Here is a 23,115-nt window from a genome sequence, read left to right as displayed (position 1 = left end):
GGGCTGCACGCATGCCAGGCGAGCGTGCTACCACTTGAACCACATCCCCAGCCCTCAACAATTTTTAATATGGACTGGGATTGTGGCTCAGTGGTAGAGCGTTCGCCTAGCATGCATGAGGCACTGGGTTCAATCCTCAGCACCACATGAAAACAAAATAATATGTCCACCTAAAACTAAAGATACATAAATAAATAAACATATTTTTAAAAAAGTTTAAAGAAAAAAATTTTTAATATAAGAATATTAATGGAAAAATAGACACACTACTAATAACATCTTAGTACTGAATTAATTAATTTAGGATTATAGTATCGCATCTTTGAAAAGGGAAAACTCCCTTTTCCTAGGAGGCATTTTATCAAGTATTTAACATGTAATATTTATTTAAAATTTCCAGAAACATAATCAGAGAAGTATAGGTTCTAAGTTGTTGAACATCATCTCTTGCCAAGCCAGTCTCATCTTGATAAATTCATAAAACAACAAAATGCCTCTACCTTAAGTTTTCCTTCAGCATTGGTTATGATGCTCTTCTCTGAGAAACTCTTGTTGGTAGATCTGTTCTCAGACAGCTTTTCATTTGCTATTTTCAGTTTCTCCTGTAAATACTCAATTTCAGACTTCTGTGAGACCATTAATGTTTCCAAGCTCGATAATGACGGCTGTAGAGATAACTATTTAAAAAAACATTTGTTGGTTTATATATTATTGTATTTACAAATATATGCAAATATATATTATATAAAGCCTAAATATTCAGATTTTTTTTATTATAACAATAAACTATAAACTACAAGAGGCTGGGGTCATAGTTCAGTAGTAGAATATATGCTTAGCATGTACAGGGGCTTGGGTTTGGGTTCTAAGACCAAACATTTTTTAAAAAGGGAACTACAACTAGTTAAGCATTATTATTCAAGTGGAAAGCTATTTTTCAGTAAAATAACTAAGAGTCTACACAAATATTTTTATGAACAACATTATCATATACATGTGAAGAAGAAACAAATTTAACTCATAAATGCATGGTACATACCACTCATCTGTAATTTAATTATCTTAAACTTATAATTAAGCATGTATTTCCTCACAAATTACTCAATCTACCATCTGATCAAAAGTCATGTAATATCACAGAATACAAAGCTGGAAAAAGGAAACCAGTAACACTGTAAATCCAATTACCTTTTAATGTATCACAATTTAATAATGACTTCTTAAGACGTCATGATATTTTAGAAGTCAATCCACTATTAACCATTCTCTTTTGAAATTTATTTATGTCAGATAAAGTCATAATGATAAACCCCCACTTTTAACAAAAGAAATCACAAAAAAATCAAACTTAGGAAATCTATTTATAATGATTAGGATTATACTAGAATACTGCTCCCTTTGCCACTGATTATGTATGATACCATAAAAACGATACAATTAAACACTTACTTTACAAAAAATAAAAATACTGAATCATACTGAGAACAAAGGTTTTGCTGATTTAACCAAAGAATGTCAAACCTTTTGAATATTATCAATATGGATGAAATAGCCCTGAAAATATTTGCATGTAATACAGAGTCCCAACTACCTAAATGATATTCCTAAGGGAGAAAATATATATATATTTGTATAAAGAAGAGTAAACATTGTCTCCTTTCCAAGTTTGCCTACATTTTCTTTTTTTGGTGGGATAGGCAACATTTTCTTAATTATAACCTATACATTTTGAGATGAGGGGACTACCTTAGATTTTTATCATTTTATTTTCCTCATATTTACATAACCTGATTTATTTTTCTGCCTATGATACTATTAAACATTTTCTTCAAAGTGTTGTTTTTATTGTACTGTCATTATTACTCCATTACCTTGTTTGGAACATTAAAATACTTAAAGCATTTTGATTTTTGTAAGAGCAAATGATTTTGCAGTATTTTTCCTTATTATTTTAAAACACTCCCCAAATTTTGCTATTTTGTTTTTCCTACTATTCTATAATCAAAATTTTGACATCTACACATATTTACTTTGATTGGTAACTAATTTAAACAATTTCAAAGGCTTCCTGCTCTTGTCTAGTTTGCCATTAATAAAATAATTGAAGATATACCAACATCATTTGCTAAATAAATTCTGTATAATTTGTTCATGGTCAAAGAAAAAAATTTAGATTAATACAGAAGAAATTTAGATTAATACAATATATATATACCAATATATATATATTGGTATATGTATATTGGTATATATACCAATATACTAAAATATAATTTTAGTTTATTGGTATATCCAATAAGCAATCTAGTTTTCTTTATAAAATAAATTATCTAAATCACCAATGGATTATAAGATTACAGTTAAGAATATAAAATAATTAACATTTTATCAAGAAGCTACAATAATAAAAAAATAAAATATTCATGAATAGAATAAATGTTCCAATAATTCATATTACCACTGAAATCAACACTTATTTATAATACTATTTCTATTAATATTATTAATATTTCTAACAATAAAGATTATTTAGGCAGCATTCTTTCAAAATTCTCAATACAACATAAAGTACTATAAAAGTAATGACACCTCAAAATTTTCATAAGAATCAGAAAGAGAATAAAAATAAATAATATGGCTGCATTTGTTTTAAAATTATAGCATTTTATTTCATACGTAAGATATTTATACGTTAAATCATAATGTATTCTTCATTTCCACAAAGTAACTTGTATTGCTTCCATTTTCTTTTCACTCTTTTATCACTTTTCCTAGAAATATAGTCACAAGAAGTAAATTTCTAAAATAAACCATTTTTTAAAAACACTTACTTTTTAGTTGTAGTTGAACACAATATCTTTATTTTATTTATCAATGTGGTGCTGAGGATCAAACCTAGGGCCTTGCATGTGCGAGGTGAGTACTGAGCGGTTGAGCCACAACCCCAGCCCTAAACCATGTTTTAGAAGTATAAGTAAAAGGAAGTGACAACAGTCTTACTGTTAAGGAATAATGGGGCTATTTTTAGCAGTTCTTACTTAACTCCAGTCTACTGTTTTCATAGAAGAATGTGGCCCACTATTGCTTGATCTACTGATTTTTCAAAAGGAACCAAGGATTTATGGTTCATAAGGGAAATCCCCAGATCTTTAAATATTGGTTAGACCCAGTTTCTGACATCTGTACTTTGTGAACATGGTAATGGAAGTATAATCTGATACAATTTTTCTAAACTATAACCTGAAACAAATTTTCTAAGTTGATACAATATATCAAAGCTAATGAAAATAGACCTTTGTCTTAGATTTAGCATTCTGATTATGCTAAGGGCAGAGAGGGCAAAATATCCATGATAAATTGAGAAAAGTTAAAGTAGAAAAGGCTATATTATACTGTATAAATATAGACTGCATCAAACCTGCACAGGAAAGAAGACCTTGAAATTACAGGATTATTTCAATAAATGGAAGGACTGTATGTGAATTTTATGTTATATATATCTAAATTTCTTTAACTTTTTTTACAGTAAGAATATTACTAAATGTGTTTCAAAGTATAAATATTTGGTTTTCTACAATTTTTATTAATTAATTTAGTTTCTCTACAAATTGAATAAAGTTCTTAGAAAAGTTTTCAATAAGAAACTAAATTTTCTTCATAATATCATTCCTCAGAATTCTTAGAGATGTTTGTGACATTAAAAGGTATAATCATTATAATTTTGTCCTTTAACCTGCTTTTTTAAATTAATGACTATTTTTACAACAGTTTTATCTGTATAGAAAAAATTAGCAGATACTACATAGAGTTCCCTTTTACTTCTCACTTCTACCCACCCAGTTTCCCCTACTATTACCATCCTAAATTAGTATATATGGTACATTGATTATAACTAATTGATCTGTATAATGCATTATTATTAATTTAAGTCCATAGTCTACTCAGATTTTCTTAGTTTTTACCTAATGTTCTTTTTCTGTTTCGGCATCTCAACTAGAACTAATTACTATTAGTTGTCATGTCTCCTTGATCTCCTCTTGGATGTACCAGTTTCTCACAATTTCCTTATTTTTGATGAGCTTGAGAGTATTTTTAGAATATGTTTGATGTTTTTCTCATGATTAACTGCGGATGTGAATTTTAAGGAGGAAGGTAATAGAGATGAACTATCATTTTCATCACATGATATCACAGGTACTTTATTAGTTCATTTTCCGTTGCTATAATAAAATACCTAAAGGTGGGTACTTTGTAAAGAAAAGAGCTTTATTTGGCACACAGTTTTGGAAGTTGAATGTCTAAACCATATGGTACCAGTTTTGGAAAGGGCCTCCTTGGCTACAGGAAATCATGGCAGATGGCATCAATGGTGAAAAAATATGTGAAAGGAAAAGATCATATGGTAAGACAGGAAGAAAGACCATGAAAGGGGCCAGAGTTTTGTTTTGTTTTGTTTTTTAACAACTCACTCTCTCAAGTACTAACCGAAGGGGTCCCACAAGAACTACACCAATTCCTTCCAAGGTCAGTGCCTCAATGACTTAATTATATCCACTAGGCTCCACCTCTTAAACGGTCTTACCACTTCGTAACATCCCCACACTGGAGACCAAGCTTCCAACTTAAGAGTCCAGTGGAGAAAGATAATAACCAAGCCAATGCAGACATATACTATTAACATAAAGGAGGACAGTCGATGTTGAACTTGATCACCTGGCTGAGGTACTATTTATCATCTCACTCTACTATGAAATGTACCAACCTTAATGGGTTAAAACAAAAAACAAATTTTTAAAACTTAATTCACATTATTATATATGGACATACATACATAATATTTTTTAAAATATTTTATTTATTTAATGCAAGTATTGAAGCCAGGGGCACTTAACCACTGAACCACATCCCCAATAATTTTTTATATTTTTTAAATTTTTTTGTTTATTTTGAGATAGGGTCTTGTTAAGCTGCTTAGGGCCTATTTAGGCTATTGAGGCTGGCTTTGACTCGACTTTGACTCATGACTCTGCCTCCCCAGCTGCTGGGATTAAAGATGTGCACCACAGTGCCCAGCTATACATAATTTTTAAGTGTAAATAACATAAATGAGGATATATGTATATCCCTATAAGATCCATGTATAGCTTCATATACTCTTTTTAAGGTATCTATGTAGATCTTCATATTCTCTTTTTATGTACTCTTTTTGAGGGCTTTTATATCTCTAGCAATACCAAATTACCCAATGCCCCCTTCTACACAAGTTCATTTAATTACATGTAAAATCATAGAATTTTTGAAAAAATAACTTTTCTTGCTAGTAATTATTATTTTATAAATTTTATCTAATATTAAAAACTCATTTGTACCTTATTTTTTTAAAAAAATAAGGTATGGTGCTAGATCATTGTTAATCTGATAAGAAATGATCAGTGGAGTATGTGTCTAAGGCATCTGATAGGGAATAATCATTATGATACACAACTTTTTGTTGTTGCTTTTTTTTTTTTTTGGTGTTGAGCATCTGAGCATTTACCCAGTAATTAAAACAATCCTATAAAAGATATAGAAGTAGGTAAGAAACCATTAAGTGTTATGCCAATTACTACTTAAAACATGATATAACTTAAACATCATCTTATTGCACTAAATCTAAGGAACATCATATGGTATTACAGTGGAAGATGACTGAATATTTCTTGATAAATATAAAAGTGATTCATAGATATAATGATTAAAAATAGTATGTTAAATTGTTTTACCTTAGTAGTCAATTTTAATTAAATGCCTATTTAATCCTATATTTAAGTAATAACTCCTTCCACATACTAGCGTTTAATGGAGTATTTAGTTCCTACACATATACATTATTTCACTTAAGAAATTTATAAATTCAAAACATATCAATACAAAACAAAAACATTTTTAAAGAATGTGATTTATTAACAAAATAAAGTTTTCCCTTATAGAATATTTCACTAAAAATCAAGTACAGTTCAAATGTGTATGTATGTGAGTGTGTGTATAATGTGTTTTTATGCTTATAAAATATCTAACATACACACATATATATCAGAGAAATTGACAAATTGATCAACTGTGCTCTGAAAAACAATTAAGTCCTTTTAAAAGTATATAGTATAAAATGTATACCTTCTAAGTCATAATTTATATAGACTATATACATATAACTTCATATACATCATACATATGACTTCCTTATGAAATACTTCAATCTCTACAGAAACTTGTCATTTTGTTTTTAGAAATGCAAAAACACATATACTGCCAATTCGTAAAACAAACTTGTGAGCTGAATCATCAATAACTTGAATATGGATGACTTTAATAATAGTAATATATTCTTAAAAAAAGGGAGGAAGAAAAAAATAACCATCATAATATTATAGATCAAAATGACCTTATCATAAAGTTCCCAAATGAAATTAATGTACCAGTTTAAATTTACACCTCCCTTTTAGAAACACCACTAAATTGAATAAGAATTGTTTTAATACCAGCAGTTTTATGTAGCACTCTTTTCAAAACATAAATATTTATATTTCTTCTCTCCACTCACTTTTAACCCAAATATCCTCAGATTGCATTAAGAGGTCACAAAGTAAAGTAATTATGTAGGTAAAACTTAAAATACCAACATTGAGTCTCATAAATACAATACAAATCTCACATTGTAGCGAAATTCAATACTATACTCAAATTTAACTTCCCATTTTTATCTAAACATTTCTATGGTACAGTTAATGAACAGCAAAAAAATAAAGGGAAAATGAGTTTCATAACTTTAACTCCTTAAACCCAGCATATAAAATGTAACATTGAATGGGTTATGCATGGAATGTTTTATTGCTTATACTTGAATCCAGTGAATAACAACAGCATCTTCCTTAGGAAACTTGAACAATCATAAGCTAAGCATTTATTCTAAAGTATGTAAATACTGCACTGCACAGACAAAAATTAGTGTTATTTATATGTCACAGAAGAGTGTTTAGAGTGTTATCTCCATAATAAATTCATCAAATGTTGATTCCAGTAAACTGATCCTGGATGTATTTAAAAACTAAGAAGAAAATATTGATTTTCCTGTAGATAACTTTTTACCTTAAATAGCAAAATGAAATACAATCAGGTTTTGCTGCAATTGTTATAATCCTCTTCTGCCAGAATTTGCTAATCTGAATTATTTAAAGTATATGTTAATGGTATACTAAATTGAATTTCTAAATTCAAGAATTAAACTTCCTCTATGGTATATCTCTAAATATGTGACTTTTGGGTATAATTCATTACTTATTATAATACATACTCTTAAGTTTTATAAACATTTAACACTTATGTCACCAGTAAAAAAAAAATCAAAATTTGTACACTAATGTGGGATAAGCAAGGGACTATGCTTGTTATGCATTATCATCTCTATACATTAAAACCTCAATCATACTCAAACAAATTCACTAAAGTGTGGTTTTCAATCTGCTAACTATGCATTCCATAATAGCCTGTAATTATTAAAAACTGACAAGAAAGCTACGCCACCTGTGTTTATGTGCAGCCAGGTAATGAAAAAAACAACAACGCTGTCATCACCTCTCAATTCCTGATTGCATTATCAAAACTGTAGCCGAGTTTGGCATCTGGGTGTGACCTTGTTAACTGCTAGGGTAATTAAATTTATTCTATTGGGAAAAAGGATGATAAATTATTAGCAAGAAGATTTTGTTCACATTTTATTAAATTGGCCTGTCAAAGGGTTGGCCAAATTATCAAGGGCCTCATTTATTGGAGGCCAGCCATATTGCCACATCTGTTACAATTATTTATAATTTCAGCAGTTGAAAACCAACTGAGTTAGGCATCCGCCATGTAAAGTAATTTACAAATTATCTGATGAGGGAGTGTTTTAGCTTCTCCCTCATTTCTAGCCAGCAGAAAGCCGCGCTGTAATTACAGAACACGATTAGGTTCTTTGGGGAACTTAACTTGCACTCATAGCCATAGTAAGATGCAGCAAGAACATATGGAGGAGCTTGTGCTTCTACTCCCTGAAGCTCGTGACCCGCCTGCCGCTGAGCCCTTGAGTTGAATTTGAATGAGAGTGCCATGGCTAATGTTCTACACATGCACCATTTATGCCACAAAACAAATCGGATCACTGTTAATTATGAAGCAGCTATAATCAGGCCTTCACATCTGTGTAATGTGAAGCGCAGTAGGCTGTATTCCAATAATGTATGACTACCTTTGGGTCGCAAATTGCGAGCCATATTGCCTCAGTAGTAGTTACTGAATTCAAAGTAACTCCTTTGATACAAGCCCATCACATGGATATTTTTATCCAGCTTTATATGAAAAAAAATCAAATCCACAAGCCTTTCTTTATCAGCTATTGACCAAAACAGTTAAAGCATATGGCACAAGTTCATTAATGAACAACACAGAGCACTCTAATTTAATGAAACCACTTGAGCCATAAAAATCAGATTTAGTTAATTCCCTCTTTCTCATTTTTTTCACATTTAGCCTAAACCTATGATTCTACTTAATATTACAAGTTATCAAGACACAACATATTTTTATAAATTTAAATGGAATATAAAAAATCTAATGTTGTATTGTTAATAACCTTTAGAAAGAATGGCAATAATGGGTTTTATGTTTTACAAATTGAATTCCATCAAAAACCTGATATATAAAACCATAAACTATTTGTTTTTAGAAAGTGAAACCTACCAGCTGTATTCTAACCAAAAATACTCTTTATTCCATGAGAAAATTTTCCTCATAAAGGCAGCTATACAAGCTGCACCCAGATGGCAAACCAGCTACAGTTTAATTAATCCACTAAAAGCCATTCAGATTTCAGTAAGGGTAATGTAATTTTGAATAATAGTAACGAAAAAAATCACTAAACATTCTTAAGTTTTATTATAGCGGCAAGAGAAATGTCACTGTAGGGTAGTTAAAGTTGAGTTGCAGTTTCTATTATATATGCTAAAACTCTAGATTTTAGTATCTTGGGCTGTTTTATTCTTGAAACATAAAGTAGGCTTAAAATATCAGAATATCTATTGGCAGCCTGCACTTAGTTTTCATATAAGATGGTAGAGTTGTATGGTTATAACTAGTCTAAATTTTGTGAATATAATGCAAAAAATCTTTTGAAACAGTTCATAGTTAAGATTTATAAAAGATAAAGACTTGAATTTTTTTCTTAAAAAAATCTTCATTTATCAAAACTAAAAAAATCCTAAAACTTGATTTATCAAAGCTAAAAATCATGTTATATTTTATTGTTGTTTTCTTCCTGAAGATTGATTAAATATGAAACTATCATGAAACCATTTTCCACAAATTTATGTAGCCATGTCTACATATGTATCAAAATTAGAAATGTCAATAAATATAATTATATCAAGAAACAAATTACAAAGCAGTTTTCACTTAAAAAATGCTATAAAACAAGACAAACTTCAAACTAAGTTTATAAGTTAAAAAAAACTAAATAATATAATAAGACCATGATAAGCATAATTTTAAAAAATATTATTTATGACATCTTGTTCTAATATATTTAAAATTACTTTGATCCCATAATAGTAAGATACCTAGATAAAGTAAAAGATTAGTATTCTTCCATGTCGAATACCTAGATAAAGAAAAAGATTAATAAAACGAGAAAAGTATAATAGAAATTATAAAGTAAAAATCATAAAAAGTAATTTTTAAAATTTTTAATTTTTTTAAATATTATGCTTGTTTTTGATTAAAAACAACCAATTATTAACTCTTGCATAATATTTCTAAATTACAATATGACAAGACTGACCAGTATTCTGAGACCTAGTCATGCTATTGTAATCTGATTCCTCCCTGCCAAAGAATATGACTTTAATTGATAACACATACTCACCAGTAATACCAAACCCTCTGATTGGCAAAAGAAAACAAAGTTTACAACTACTGATGTTTTTTTTTCCTTCTTTGCGTTTTGGAAAATTGTACAAACTCAATCCAGTACTGTTAAAGAAAAGATAACAGACCAGGCATAGTGATGCACACCTATAATCCCAGTGGTTGTGGAGGTTGAGGAAGAGGAGTGCAAGTACAAAGCCAGCCTTAGCAACTTATCCAGGACTTAAGCAAGTTATCAGGACCCTGTCTCAAAAAATAAAAGGGCTGGGAAGTGACTCAGTGGTTAAGCACCCTTGGGTTCAGTCCCTGGTACAAAAAGAAAAAAAGGTAGTAGAAAAAAATCAGACATTATTACTGTATGTATATATGAGACTACAGGACCAATATGATTCGGCAACATGTACACTCAGAATAATGAAAAATTATATCCCGTCTATGTATGATATATTAAAGTGCATAACCACATTCTATTGTCATGTATAACTAATTAAAACAAATAAAAAAATAATTAAAAAAGGAAATAGACAACAGAACTTTTTAGTCTACGTGTAACTATAACAAATAGATATTCCTTTAAAAAATGACCCTATTCTTCCTACTTCTTACATACTACAATTAAAACAAAGAATACTTAGTCATTATAGGATAGGCTAAATGGTTATAAACCTAGGATGCCTATTTTTTCAAGTCTTCATTCAAAAATCACTCACAGAACTCAATACCAACCACTAGAAAAAGTAGTAGGGATAAAAAAAGATAAGACATCAACTTTCCTTGCCCTCATCTAGTTCACAGTCCAGAGAAGGAGAGAGACAAGGACAACAATAAAGTTAATAACTGCTAATACATGAAAGAACTCAAGAAAAAGGATTTATGCCGGGCGTGGTAGTGCAAGCCTGTAATCCCAGAGGCTGGGGAGGCTGAGGCAGGAGGATCATGAGTTCAAAACCAGCCTCAGCAATGATGATACACTAAGCAACTCAGTGAGACCCAGTCTCTACATAAAAAAATAAAAAAAAAATAGGGCTGGGGATATGGCTCAGTGGTTGAGTGCCCTGAGTTCAATCCTGGTATCAAAAATAGAAAGAAAGAAAAGAAAAAGGATTTAGGAAAAAGTTATCAATATTATCCTAGAATTAAAACTAGAAGATTGTTTTAGTCAGCTTTTTCACTGCTGTGACTAAAGGATCTGACCAGCACAACTCTAGGGGAGGGAAAAGCTTATTTGAGGGCTTATGGTTTCAGAGCTCTTAGCCAAAGAAGGCAGGCTACATTCCTCAGGGCTTGATGTAAGGCTGAATATCATGGCAGGAAAGGGCAGAGGAGGAAAGCAGCTCACATCATGGTGATCAAGAAGCAGACAGAGAAAGTCCACTCTCCATATACAAATATAAATCCAAAGCCCATGCCCCAATTCCCACCCCCTCCAGCCACACTCTACTACTTCAGTTAATCCCTGATGGGATTAGGCTAAGGTTATAACCCAATCATTTCTCCTCCAAACTTTATTGCATCATTTCACATCTGAGCTTTAGGGGAACACCTCATATCCAAACCATAACAAAGATCAAGAAAGTATTGACAAGTAAACAAACTGTGAAAATAGCTGTGATAAACATTATATAGAACTAATTTCCCTAACATGTATCTAAAAGACTACGCAAATCAGTAAGCAAAAAGATAAAAATACAAACTAACAGAACGTTCAACAAAATTTTTAAAAAACTATATGAAAAGTAAAAGTGCAAAACCTAATTTCCAATGAGATGAAAAACAAAAGAATGAAATTGTTTTGAAAATCGAAAAGGTTGATTTTAAGTGATAATAAATGCTTGCAAATGTATGAGAAGCGGACAATCTCATACACTGTGAGAAGAAACGGTGAAACCTTGATGGAATACAGTTTAACACAGAACATGCAAAAGCCTTAGGTTCATGGTCTTTGACAACTTTAAAGAATTTTTCTTAAGTAAACATCCAGAGATAAACATAAATATATGAGTAAAAATGTTTGACCATAGCATCAGAAACAGATTAAATAGAAAAAAAATTTAAATGAACTGACATAAGTAGAGAAATGTTTGGGTTTAAATAAAGCTCATTTCCTACAATATTAAATAATAGGGGAAATACTTCAAATATGTTAGATCATATTATAAGAAAGCAGGATACAAATATATTACATGATTTTAATTATAAAGAATACACATTTTCAATTTAGTTGGTACTCTTTTTACTCCAAGTCCACACATTCTTTAGGTCTTCACCAATATCTGGGGCTAAAGGAAAAGCCCAGACTGGGGACCCTAGACCTGCTTTCCCTAGATCTCACTTCAAACTATAGATGTTAAGAAGTAATGCTAGGTAAAGATCTCTCTATTCCTAATTATAATGCCCAGTCATTATCATCATCATCTGCTTTGAATTCATTAGGACTAATCTCATCATCCCTTTTGTTTATATTTACAGGAGTTACCAAAAAGAACCCTAATTCCTTCCCCTGTCAACTCTTATGGAATTAATCTACTCTTAATGCTAGCTGTGAATTACTTTTTAAAAGGCAGAAACAAAACCCACCAACAACAAAAACAGATATGGTTCTTATTTATTTTATGTCAAACTGTCCAGGCAGATTTTGTTAAGAACCAAAAACACAGCTAAAGAGTACTCTGCCACCCTCCTATTCTCTATTTTGCCTTTTACAATTTGATATAGTTTGGACTCTCATTTTGTATTCCATGTCCCCTCAACTCATTATTTTTTCCATCATGATGTGTTTCTACACTATGTTCTGAGTAATTTTATCAGCTTTATATTCTAATTTTCTAAGTCTCTCTTAAACACAGTAACTCATTATATGATGTATATTTATCAAAACCAGGTAGACAGTATAAGAAATCAATGTAACTGACCAATAATATTTATAAACACTAACTTTTAAAAAAATCAAATAAAAATCCAATAAAAAACTAAAGCAGCATAAAATAAACTAGGAATGGCCAAGAATAAAAAGATTAAACAAATGATAAAATTTATGACCCATTCCTGATATTAGTTAATCAGCTCATTAACCTGATAAAAGGTCATCAATATGAAATTATGGCTAACTTCTTTCTCCATGATGAAATATTACAATTCCCTTTAAAATAGGAAGAATGTAAGGACACCCATTTTCACTACTTCCACTAAACATTTGGTGAACTACATATAAATTGGTAAAAAATATTAAAATTTTTAAGAAAGAAACAAAACTGCCTTCATTTGCAGAAGATATAAATATCTACATAGAAAGCCAAGGGGAATTTATAAAAAGAGAGAAAGACTGATTAGCAAGTTGGCTGAATATAAGCTAAACATTTTTAAAAATTCAACTATCAACTGTAATTCTATGCAAAAAAACAATGTAACAAAAATGCAAATAATTAAAATACCAACAAAAATGTAAGCTACTCAGAGACAAAAGTAGTAAAAAGATATGTAAGACCTTTGTGGATAAACTATAAAACTTTATTTAAATATATTAGAGAAGACTTAAATTAAAGGATACATAGAATATCCATAGATAAAAAATACTTGTAATAGTATAGTAAAGATGTTAGTTCTGCTCAAGTAACCTGCAAAGGTTTTTTTCAGGTAAGTTGATGAATATTTACAGTATTATATTGGAGAAAAAATGGTAGAAAAAAATCCAAAACAGCACTGAAAAATACTAAAGTGAGGAGGCTTATCACATCAGTTATTATGGCTCCTTAGAAAGCTACAATAATGAATAGAATTGATGTCTAAAAGATTAAAGAAATTACCCAATACAAATAAATACAGAACCAGAAATAAACCTATACAAATATGAACAATATACACATGCAGTAATAAATGTCACAGTAGGCACTACAGATCACTGAGAAAAAGTAATTACTTTAACAACAAAGAGTATTGAGACAAACAAAAATCCAGGGTTTTTTATTTAAGTTAAAATTTCTTATTACACCGAACATAAAAATCAATCCCACGTAGATTTAAAACTTACATGCATAAATTCAAAACAATTATACTTCAGATGGAAATAAAAGAAAACTTCTTTATGATATCAGAATGAGGTAGGATTTTTTAAAACAAGATACAATGTACCCCAACTTACAAGTTGAAACTTACCTATATTAAAATTAATAACTTCATTTTTGAAAAGTCATAATAGCATAAGTAAAATAAAAAAGCTACAAACAAGATCACTATAACCTGTACAATTGATAACTCAAAGTGCTAGCTGATCTCTATACTCATTTTTTCCTTTAGAAAATGGGAACATATTTCCCAACCTTCTTTTAAATTATATTCTATGTGGAAAAATAAAATTGAGTTCTGAACATTGGCAGGATGGTAAAAGTAAATATGTGCCACTTCTAAGGGTAATTAATTAAACCCCCTACTTGGTCTTTTCTCTAGATTCTTTTCCCTTTCTGGCTGGTGGAGTAAAATTGACCCAAAGACCACAATGGGAGCCATGTTTTAGACATTAAATCCAAATAATAGAAGGAACTTACAAATTGAAAGCCCAAATAATACCCATTTTGTATTGTCACAAAAGTAAGAAGTAAATTATTTTAAGGCATAGATATCTAGAGATTATATATAATAGAAGCTGACATTATATTAAAAAAATACAATGAGAAATATTAGTATCCAAAATAAAGAACTTCAGTGAAAAGAAAAACAGTTTAATTGAAAAATGGGCACAAGAAAATGTGTTGAATATATTTCCAAGAAATACCTTCACAAACTACAATGCCTAATTCCATTTCTCACTGTAACTGTATTGTTTCAAGGAATCTTGCATTGTGAGGCAATGAAAGAAGTTCAGAGGCAAAATGATTGGGTTATAAGAGTCTTAACCCAATCAGTGATTTAATCCCCTGATAAGGATTAACTCAATAGTAACTGAAGTGGTAGGGTGTGGCTAAAGGAGGTGGGAATTGGGCTCTGGCTTTGGGCATATATTTGTATGGGGTGAGTGAATTCTCTCTCTCAGCTTTCAGATCATGATGTGAGCTGCTTTCCTCTGCCACACTTTCCCACCATGATGTTCACCCTCACCTTGAGCCCTGAGGAATGGAGCCAACATTCTATGGAATAAGACCTCTGAAACTGTGAGCCCCCAAATAAACTCTTCCTCCTTTAAAATTGTTCTGGCCACATCTTTTAATCACAGCAGCAAAATTGCTGACTAAAACAGTCTTATTCCATTTTTATCTTATAAAGCAACAATTTATTCCTCATAAAACAAGAGACTGAAAAGTTCAAGATCAAAGCATTAGCAGGTCTGGTATTTGGTAGCTCAAAGATGGCACTGTCCTGCAGTAAATGCAGATGGTGGAAGGGGTTAGTGGTCCCTCTCAGGCTCTTGTTACAATCTCATTCATAGTAGTAAAGTGTTCCCATTGCTCCATCCAAACACCACCCAAATGTCCTATCTCTGAATACCCTTAAATTAGAGAATGGGTTTCAACATATGAAAAGGAGTGAAGGACACATCCAGACAGTGCCACAAATTGTAGTTTATTCACACAATTCACATGTAAACAGAAGGGGAAAAGAATTACAGCTACATTGAAAAACAAAAATGATTTTTCAAAAATTCTAGTCACCGAGCAAGATATACACAGATGATGATGTTTTGAAGATGATGATGCAAGGCTAATAGGCAGAGATTAATAAACACAAAATTCAAAAGAGTAATTATCTGTTGGGGACAAAACACAGGATTAGGGAATAACACATAAGTAGCATCAAAAGTACTGGTAATGATTGCTGACAGGTATATAGATATCATTTACTCTTTTATAGGTTTCAAATATTTTGTAATAAAATTTTTAAAATAAATGAAAACATGAGGGTAAACATAAAGAAAACTCTCTATAATGTTGGAAAAAAGGGTAGCTGTGAAAAGGAATTAAAATAAACAAAACTTTGGTTAAAATTTGCAACTCTGATCTTATGATCCTTAGACACATTGCCATTTCATTCACAAGTAAATATAATAAATTTAAGGCTTAGGTTTCTCTCTTGTCCTATACTGGAAGATATTCCTCCAAGGCAATAAACTGAACACTTCTGCATGAAAAAGATAATCACTTTGAGATAAGACTAGGCAGTCATTCAGAATTCAGCTAGTTAAGAGCAGGGTGTTATGAAATCAAAGGTCACAGGTTTCAGTCCCATATGAACCAATTAGCTTTGCCCTTTTCTATGGCAGACTGTCAGCTCACCAATAATTCGGATTATAAGTGAGATCAGGAAAAAGGTAGTATAAATCATCACCAACTCAGGAAAAAGAAACCTCAAATTTACTAACATGACGTCAGCAGTATCTTCTTTTTATGATGATATTAAAGCCAACATTCATTAAGAGACTACAAAGTAATGCCTTATCTAATCTTCATCAAATTCCTATTTGGTAGATACTATTGTACTACACATTTCTGTAAATAATAAAATTGAGATGATATAGAGAAGTAACTTGCCTATGTTAACAGATGGGATTAAGTCTGTAATCTAAACCCACGCATCCTAACTCCAGAATTTACATGTTTTTATCCATCATTCTATAAATTTATCTCCCACAAATCAGACATTTAAAAAGCCACACTATAGGCAATTGAAAAAATGTTAAGAGCCAGAAAAATGTAAGAGTACATTCTTCCTAATACTATCCCTTAATCCTTTATTTCATTTGCTGCCTAGTTACTTTTTAAAGATATTTTTATTTTGATTCATATCAATTGTACGTATTTATGGGCTACTGAATGAAATTTCAATATGTGTATATAATGTGCAATAACAGATCACGCATATCTATCACCCCAAATACTTTTGTTTTGGGAACATTCAAAATCCTTTCTGCTATCCATTTTGAAATATTAGATTGTCAACCATGGTTATGCTACTGTCTTATAGAATAGCTTTAATCCAAACACATCCCTGTACCTATTACCTATTATCACCTTCTATCTCCCCTCCCCTACTCCTTTCCCAGACTATGTTAACCACTAATTCATTCTCTACTTCTTTGAGATCTACATATTAGCTTACACATTTAGGTGAAAACATTTATCTTTCTGTACTGGTCATTTCATTTAACATATTTTCTATTCCCTCCATTTACTACCAATGACAATTTAATCTTTTGAAGATGAATAATATTCAATTCTGTTTATGTACATTATCTTTTTCTGTTTACCTGTTGTTGAACACTTGTTTTCTAATTTTCATACTGATAACTCACTTCCTGGGTTAAATTTATTCCTAGATATTTCTTATTTTTGCAGCTACTGTGAATGGGATCACTTTCTTGATTTTATTCTTAGAAATTTAATTATTGTTATATTTTTTAAAGTTGCTGATTTTATGCTGATTTTGTATCAGAAATACTACTGAATTAATTGATCAGTTCTTTCAGTCTTTTGGTAGAATCTGTAGACTTTTCAATATATAAAAATCACGTCACTTTCAAATAGGTATAATATAACCTCCTTTCCTTTTGGATACTCTTTATTTCTTCCTTTTGCCTTATTGTTCTAAAACTTCTATTACCACACTGAATGTAAGTGTTGAAAGTGGACAACCTTGTCTTGTTCTTAATCTCAGAGGAAACAATTGCAGATTTTCCCCTACTCAATATAATGTCAGCCATTTGTTTGTTGTATACAGCCTATACTGTATTGAGATGTATTTCTTGTATACTTAATTTTTGTAAAGATTTTTACCATAAAGGGATGTTGAATTTAATCAAATGTCTTTCATTCATTCATTGAGATGATCATGTGATTTTTATCTTTCATTCTGTTGTGATGATATATGACATTTATTGATTTTTCTAATATTAAACAATCCCTGGGATGAATCTCACTTGATCATAGTATATAATCTTTCATGTTCAGCTGAATTCAATTTACTAAGACGTTGTTGAGGATTTTTACATCTATGTTCATTGGGAATACTGGAGTTGTTGTTGTTGTTGTAATTGCTGCTATGTCTTTTTCTGGTTTTGATATCAGGGTAATACTGGATTTGTAGAATGAGTTTTGAAGAGTCTACTCCCTTTAATACTTTGAAATAGTTTAAGAGGAATTGGAATCAGTTCTTCTTTAAAGCTGTGGTAAAATTCACTAAAATCATCAAGTCTTTATTGAAGACTTCTTATTGTTTTATTTTTAACAAAACTATTTTATTAATATAAGGCTAGCTATAGCGTCTCAGTTTGGGTTTCCATTTGCATGGTACATCTTTTTTCATCCCTTAATTTTAATTGTATGTGTGCCTTTACTGGTGAAATATGTTTCTTTTGTTTTGGGAGGGTTTTGTTTTGTTTTGTTTTTGTATTGAGTATTGAATCCAGGGGTGCTCTATCACTGAGTCACAACTCCACTCTTTTTTGTTTTTTATTTGAGACAAATCTTGGTAAGTCACTAAGTTGCTGAGACTGGCCTTGAACTTGTGATTCTCCTGCCTCAGTCTCCCAAGTCAATGGGGTGAAGAAAATTTCTTAAAGACAGCAAATCACTGGGTCATGTTTTTCTTATCCATTCAGCTGGTCTATTCCTTTTAATTGATGCTTTAATGCATTTACATTAAAGCTTATTATTCATGAGGAAAGATGCACTCCTGTCATTTTGTTAATTTTTTTCCCGTTCTTGTGTATATTCCTTGCCTTTCTTCCTCTCCTATTGTTCATCTTTGTGGTTTGGTAGTTTTTATAAGGCTGTCAGTATTAAGAATGTTTGATTCTCTTTCTTGTACATGTATGCTACTAGTGAATTTTGAACTTTATGTATGTTAGCTTTTCACTACAGTGACAAAAATACCTTAGAAATACAATTGAAAGGATGAAAGATTTATTTTTTCACACTTTCAGAAATTTCAGTCCACAGTCACTTGTCCCCAATACCTTGGGTTTGTGGTGAGGCAAAACACTGTAGTGCAGAGCACATGGTGGAGCAAAACTGCTCACCTTCTATTGGGCATGAAAGTAGGGTCCAGGGAAAAAATATGCCCTCAAAGACAGCAATCCACATCTTCCAACAAAATCTCTCTTCCTAAAGTTTCTTCCATTTCCCAATACTGCCACCAGTTTTAAACATAAGCTTTTTAAAATTTTTTTTAGTTGTTGAGGACCTTTATTTATATATTTGTATGCAGTCCTGAGAATCGAACCCAGTGCCTCACACATGCTAGGTAAGCGCTCTACCATTGAACCACAACCCCAGCCCTAAACATTAGCTTTTGGGTCAGTTTGCTGGTGCCAAATTCTGGTTTTGCTCATGCTGAAATGAATTTCTTTATTCTTCATTACTGAATGATAGCCTTGCTGGGTAACTGAGGTTCTTATTATTCAATATGCGATCCTTTTATCAGCTGCAACAGTATAATCTGAGAACATGCTACATGCACAATCTCAGATCCCAGTCTAGAACTAATGAATAAGAATCTGTTTTAAAGCAACCTTTAAACCTACAAGTGACTTGGATACAGATTAAAATGTGAGAAGCTTTAATCCAGACTATTCTCAATATCCTGAATATAACTCTAGTTTTCCCACCTCTAACCCTGTGTAAATGCACTTAACGATAAGAAACTAGAAATTCTTTAACAATTTTCAAACTAGCATACACGACTTTTTCTGTGAAAGCTTTGGCAATCTCCTCCTCTAAAAATATACTCCTCAATAGATGCTTTCTTTCATCAAAGCTCCCATCTGATAGATCATTTTATTATAGCATATTTTATGATAATTATATCCTTGTCTCTATTCCTACCTGTAAAATTCATAAGAACAGAAACCCTATTGTTCATCTTTGTATCTCCTGCCGCTGACTACCTAGAATACAGGGGAAATTAGTAAATAATGACTATAAAATTGAATGATGGATAAGTGATGAATGTAAGGAAGTGAATCCAATTTGGACTGAATCCTAAGGAAGAATTATAGTATAGACATCACAAAGGATATAGTTCTAATTGGTAGAAATCCTAAATCATATATTTCTCTTCATTCATACTCTCAAATTCAAGACTTCCATGTGTCTCCTGTATCCAACTAAAGTGTCCTCTTAGTTTCGAGGAAAGCCAGAAAGAATAACATTTCTTGCCTCAGAAATGGCAAATCCATTGTTCAGGATGTTTACACATTGAAGTCCTGAATTAATTTTTACTACCTCTTTTCTTCTCACACTTTACGTATAAGCGATCATCAAATTTTGTTGGCCCTACCTTTGAATTATAGGTTATACTGTTGCAGCTAATACTTCTAAAATTCAACTATTTCTCACAACCTTGTTCTACCTGTAATATTGCAATTATGTCTTAAATTTGTATATCAGGTCTTATCTCTGCTTTTTCTGGGTTGGAGCCAGGATATTTTGAAAGCATTAAGTTAGAGTCACCATTTTTCTGATTAAACACTCCAAAAGGTTCCTTGCTGATCTTCTACTTACAACATAAATGCCTTTCCGTCTTTTTTTTTTTTTTTTTTTAGGTTCTAGGGATTGAACTCAGGGGCACTCAACAACTGAGCCACATCATCAGCCCTATTTTGTATTTTATTTAGAGAGAGGGTGTCACTAAGTTGCTTAGTGCCTGGTTTTTGCTGAGGCTGGTTTTACACTCCTGATCCTCCTGTCTCACCATCTCAATCTTATAGTGACTTAACAAGACCCTAGGAGAACTGCCTCACATCTACCTCTATGAGATCACCTCCAACTCCTCTCCTCATAGCTCTCTTGATCTAGACACACTGGATTCCTTGCTAAGCAAGCTCTTCCTTCATAAGCTTTGCATTTATTGTACCTGCTTAGAATGTTTTTCTGTGAGATATCTAAGTAATTCACTTCCTCTAGATTTCTTTGAAATATCATCTAATCAGAATGGCTTTTTCTCACTACTATGTATTAAACAGGACCATCATTTTTTATTAGCCTCTATCTCAAATAACATCTATTATTCTGTGACATATGTTGGTTTGATATTGATTCTTTCACCAGAATGTATGCTCCTTGAGTACAAAAACCTTATCTTGTACCCTAATGTTTCTTTAATACCCAGAACAGTACCTAATAAAAAACAAGATATCAAAGTCTGTAGAATAAATTTCACTGAGTTTTGTCTAAATGATTCCTGCATTTTACTACATATTTAAATAAAATATATTAATTCATTAAAAGTCAACTTCTAATTCAAAATTCCTATCTTTAAATATCTATCTCTTCCACATAACATAAAAAATTACTTAATCTGTTAATACAGTGTAGTTTTTTAAAGATCACCTCACTAGTTATATAAAAGTTTATGTTCAGAGAAAAATACATAGCAACATCCAAAAATTTAATTCCTCTCATTTTCTAACTCTAGTAAAAAATAGGGCAGGAATAGAAAATGATTTTCAGCTTTTTCTTTCATCTCTGCCCGATTACCTTAAATTGAATAAAATTACTAAACTTATCTGGCCTGAAAACATTTATTTAACAAGCAATATCCAATATACCATATGCCCTTTTGTACTTAATATTTATGAAAACCACAAAAACGTATTCTACATATTTATGCAAAAACTTATTATAAATATATCTAAAACTCCTAATTTAAATACCTTACCAATACATCTAATGAATAATTCAAGAGAACACACACACACACACACACACACACACAAATTCCTTATAAAGAGACCAAACAATCAACAGAACCAAACTCAAAGATAAACCATATACTGGAGTTATTAGACAGGGGATATAAAATAACTATGATTAACATGTTACAGGACCTAGTAGGAAGAGTAGACAACAATATACAAGAATAGAGGGAGAATATTATCCCGAAATAAAAATTATAATACAGAGTCAAATGGAATTGCTAGAAAAAATCTGAAATGTCAGTTTCATTTAAAAATTGAAAACGAAGGGCAGAGGGTGTTGCTCAGTGGTACACTGATTGCCTAGCATGCACAAGAACCCAAGTTTGATCCACAGCAATACACACACACACACACACAAATTAGAGATGAAAGATTCCTTTGACTAGTACACAAGGAGACATGGCACAAGTAAGAAAAGAGGTCATGAACTCAAATAGAGTCTAACAAAAAAATGACACACATACAAAAAAAGTAGGAAAAAAACCACACTTCTCAAGAGTACTGAAACAATAACAAATGGTTTAATATATGTGTAACTGAACACCCAGAAAGAGAAGAATAAGGAAGGATATGTAAAAAAATAAAGGGCAAACTTTTTTCAAAATTAATGAAAGAATCACAGATGAAGAAATTCCAAAGAGCCCTAAAGAAAATAAACATGATAGAAGGGGAGAAAGAGAGTGAGGTCATTAAGATATAGTCTTGTTGACAAATAAAATAAAATAAAATACAGTCTTGGGGATAGATGGAGAAAAATTATATGTATAACAGAATAGTGATAAAATGACACCAGATTTCTCATCATAAATTATGCAAACCCAAAGACATAGATATACCTTTAATCATAAAGGAATTGTTTTTCTTTTTTTTTAAATTTTTTATTGTTGGCTGTTCAAAACATTACATAGTTCTTGATATATCATATTTCACAATTTGATTCAAGTGCGTTATGAGCTCCCATTTTTACCCCATATACAGATTGCAGAATCACATCAGTTACACATCCATTGATTTACATATTGCCATACTAGTGTCTGTTGTATTCTGCTGCCTTTCCTATCCTCTACTATCCCCCCTCCCCTCTGCTCCCCTCCCCTATTCTCTCTCTGCCCCCTCTACTGACATTCATTTCTCCCCCTTATATTATTTTTCCCCTTCCGCTCACTTCCTCTTGTATGTACTTTTGTATAACCCTGAGGGTCTCCTTCCATTTCCATGCACTTTCCCTTCTCTCTCCCTTTCCCTCCCACCTCTCATCTCTGTTTAATGTTAATCTTCTTCTCATGCTCTTCGACCCTACTCTGTTCTTAGTTACTCTCCTTATATCAAAGAAGACATTTGGCATTTGTTTTTTAGGGATTGGCTAGCTTCACTTAGCATAATCTGCTCTAATGCCATCCATTTCTCTGTAAATTCTATGATTTTGTCATTTTTTAATGCAGAGTAATACTCCATTGTGTATAAATGCCACATTTTTTTTTATCATTCATCCATTG

At 31.4% G+C, this 23,115-nt stretch overlaps 1 protein-coding gene across 8 annotated transcripts in view; it reads right to left on the bottom strand.

Moving 5' to 3' along the window:
• Cntln (centlein) overlaps window positions 1-23,115 on the bottom strand; it is a 314,434-nt gene that overhangs the window by 149,707 nt on the left and 141,612 nt on the right. For all 8 annotated transcript variants that reach the window (XM_058586366.1, XM_058586368.1, XM_058586367.1 and 5 more), the window contains one exon: window positions 501-677. In XM_058586366.1, coding sequence (XP_058442349.1) covers window positions 501-677 — 177 coding nt within the window. The remainder of the gene's footprint in view (window positions 1-500; window positions 678-23,115) is intronic.

This window comes from Marmota monax, unplaced genomic scaffold, assembly GCF_021218885.2.
Source record: "Marmota monax isolate L192 unplaced genomic scaffold, Marmota_monax_Labrador192_F-V1.1 WCK01_AAM20220418_F8-fsc00033, whole genome shotgun sequence".
Classification (NCBI taxonomy): domain Eukaryota; kingdom Metazoa; phylum Chordata; class Mammalia; order Rodentia; family Sciuridae; genus Marmota; species Marmota monax.
This window is presented reverse-complemented; position numbering and strand designations above follow the sequence as displayed.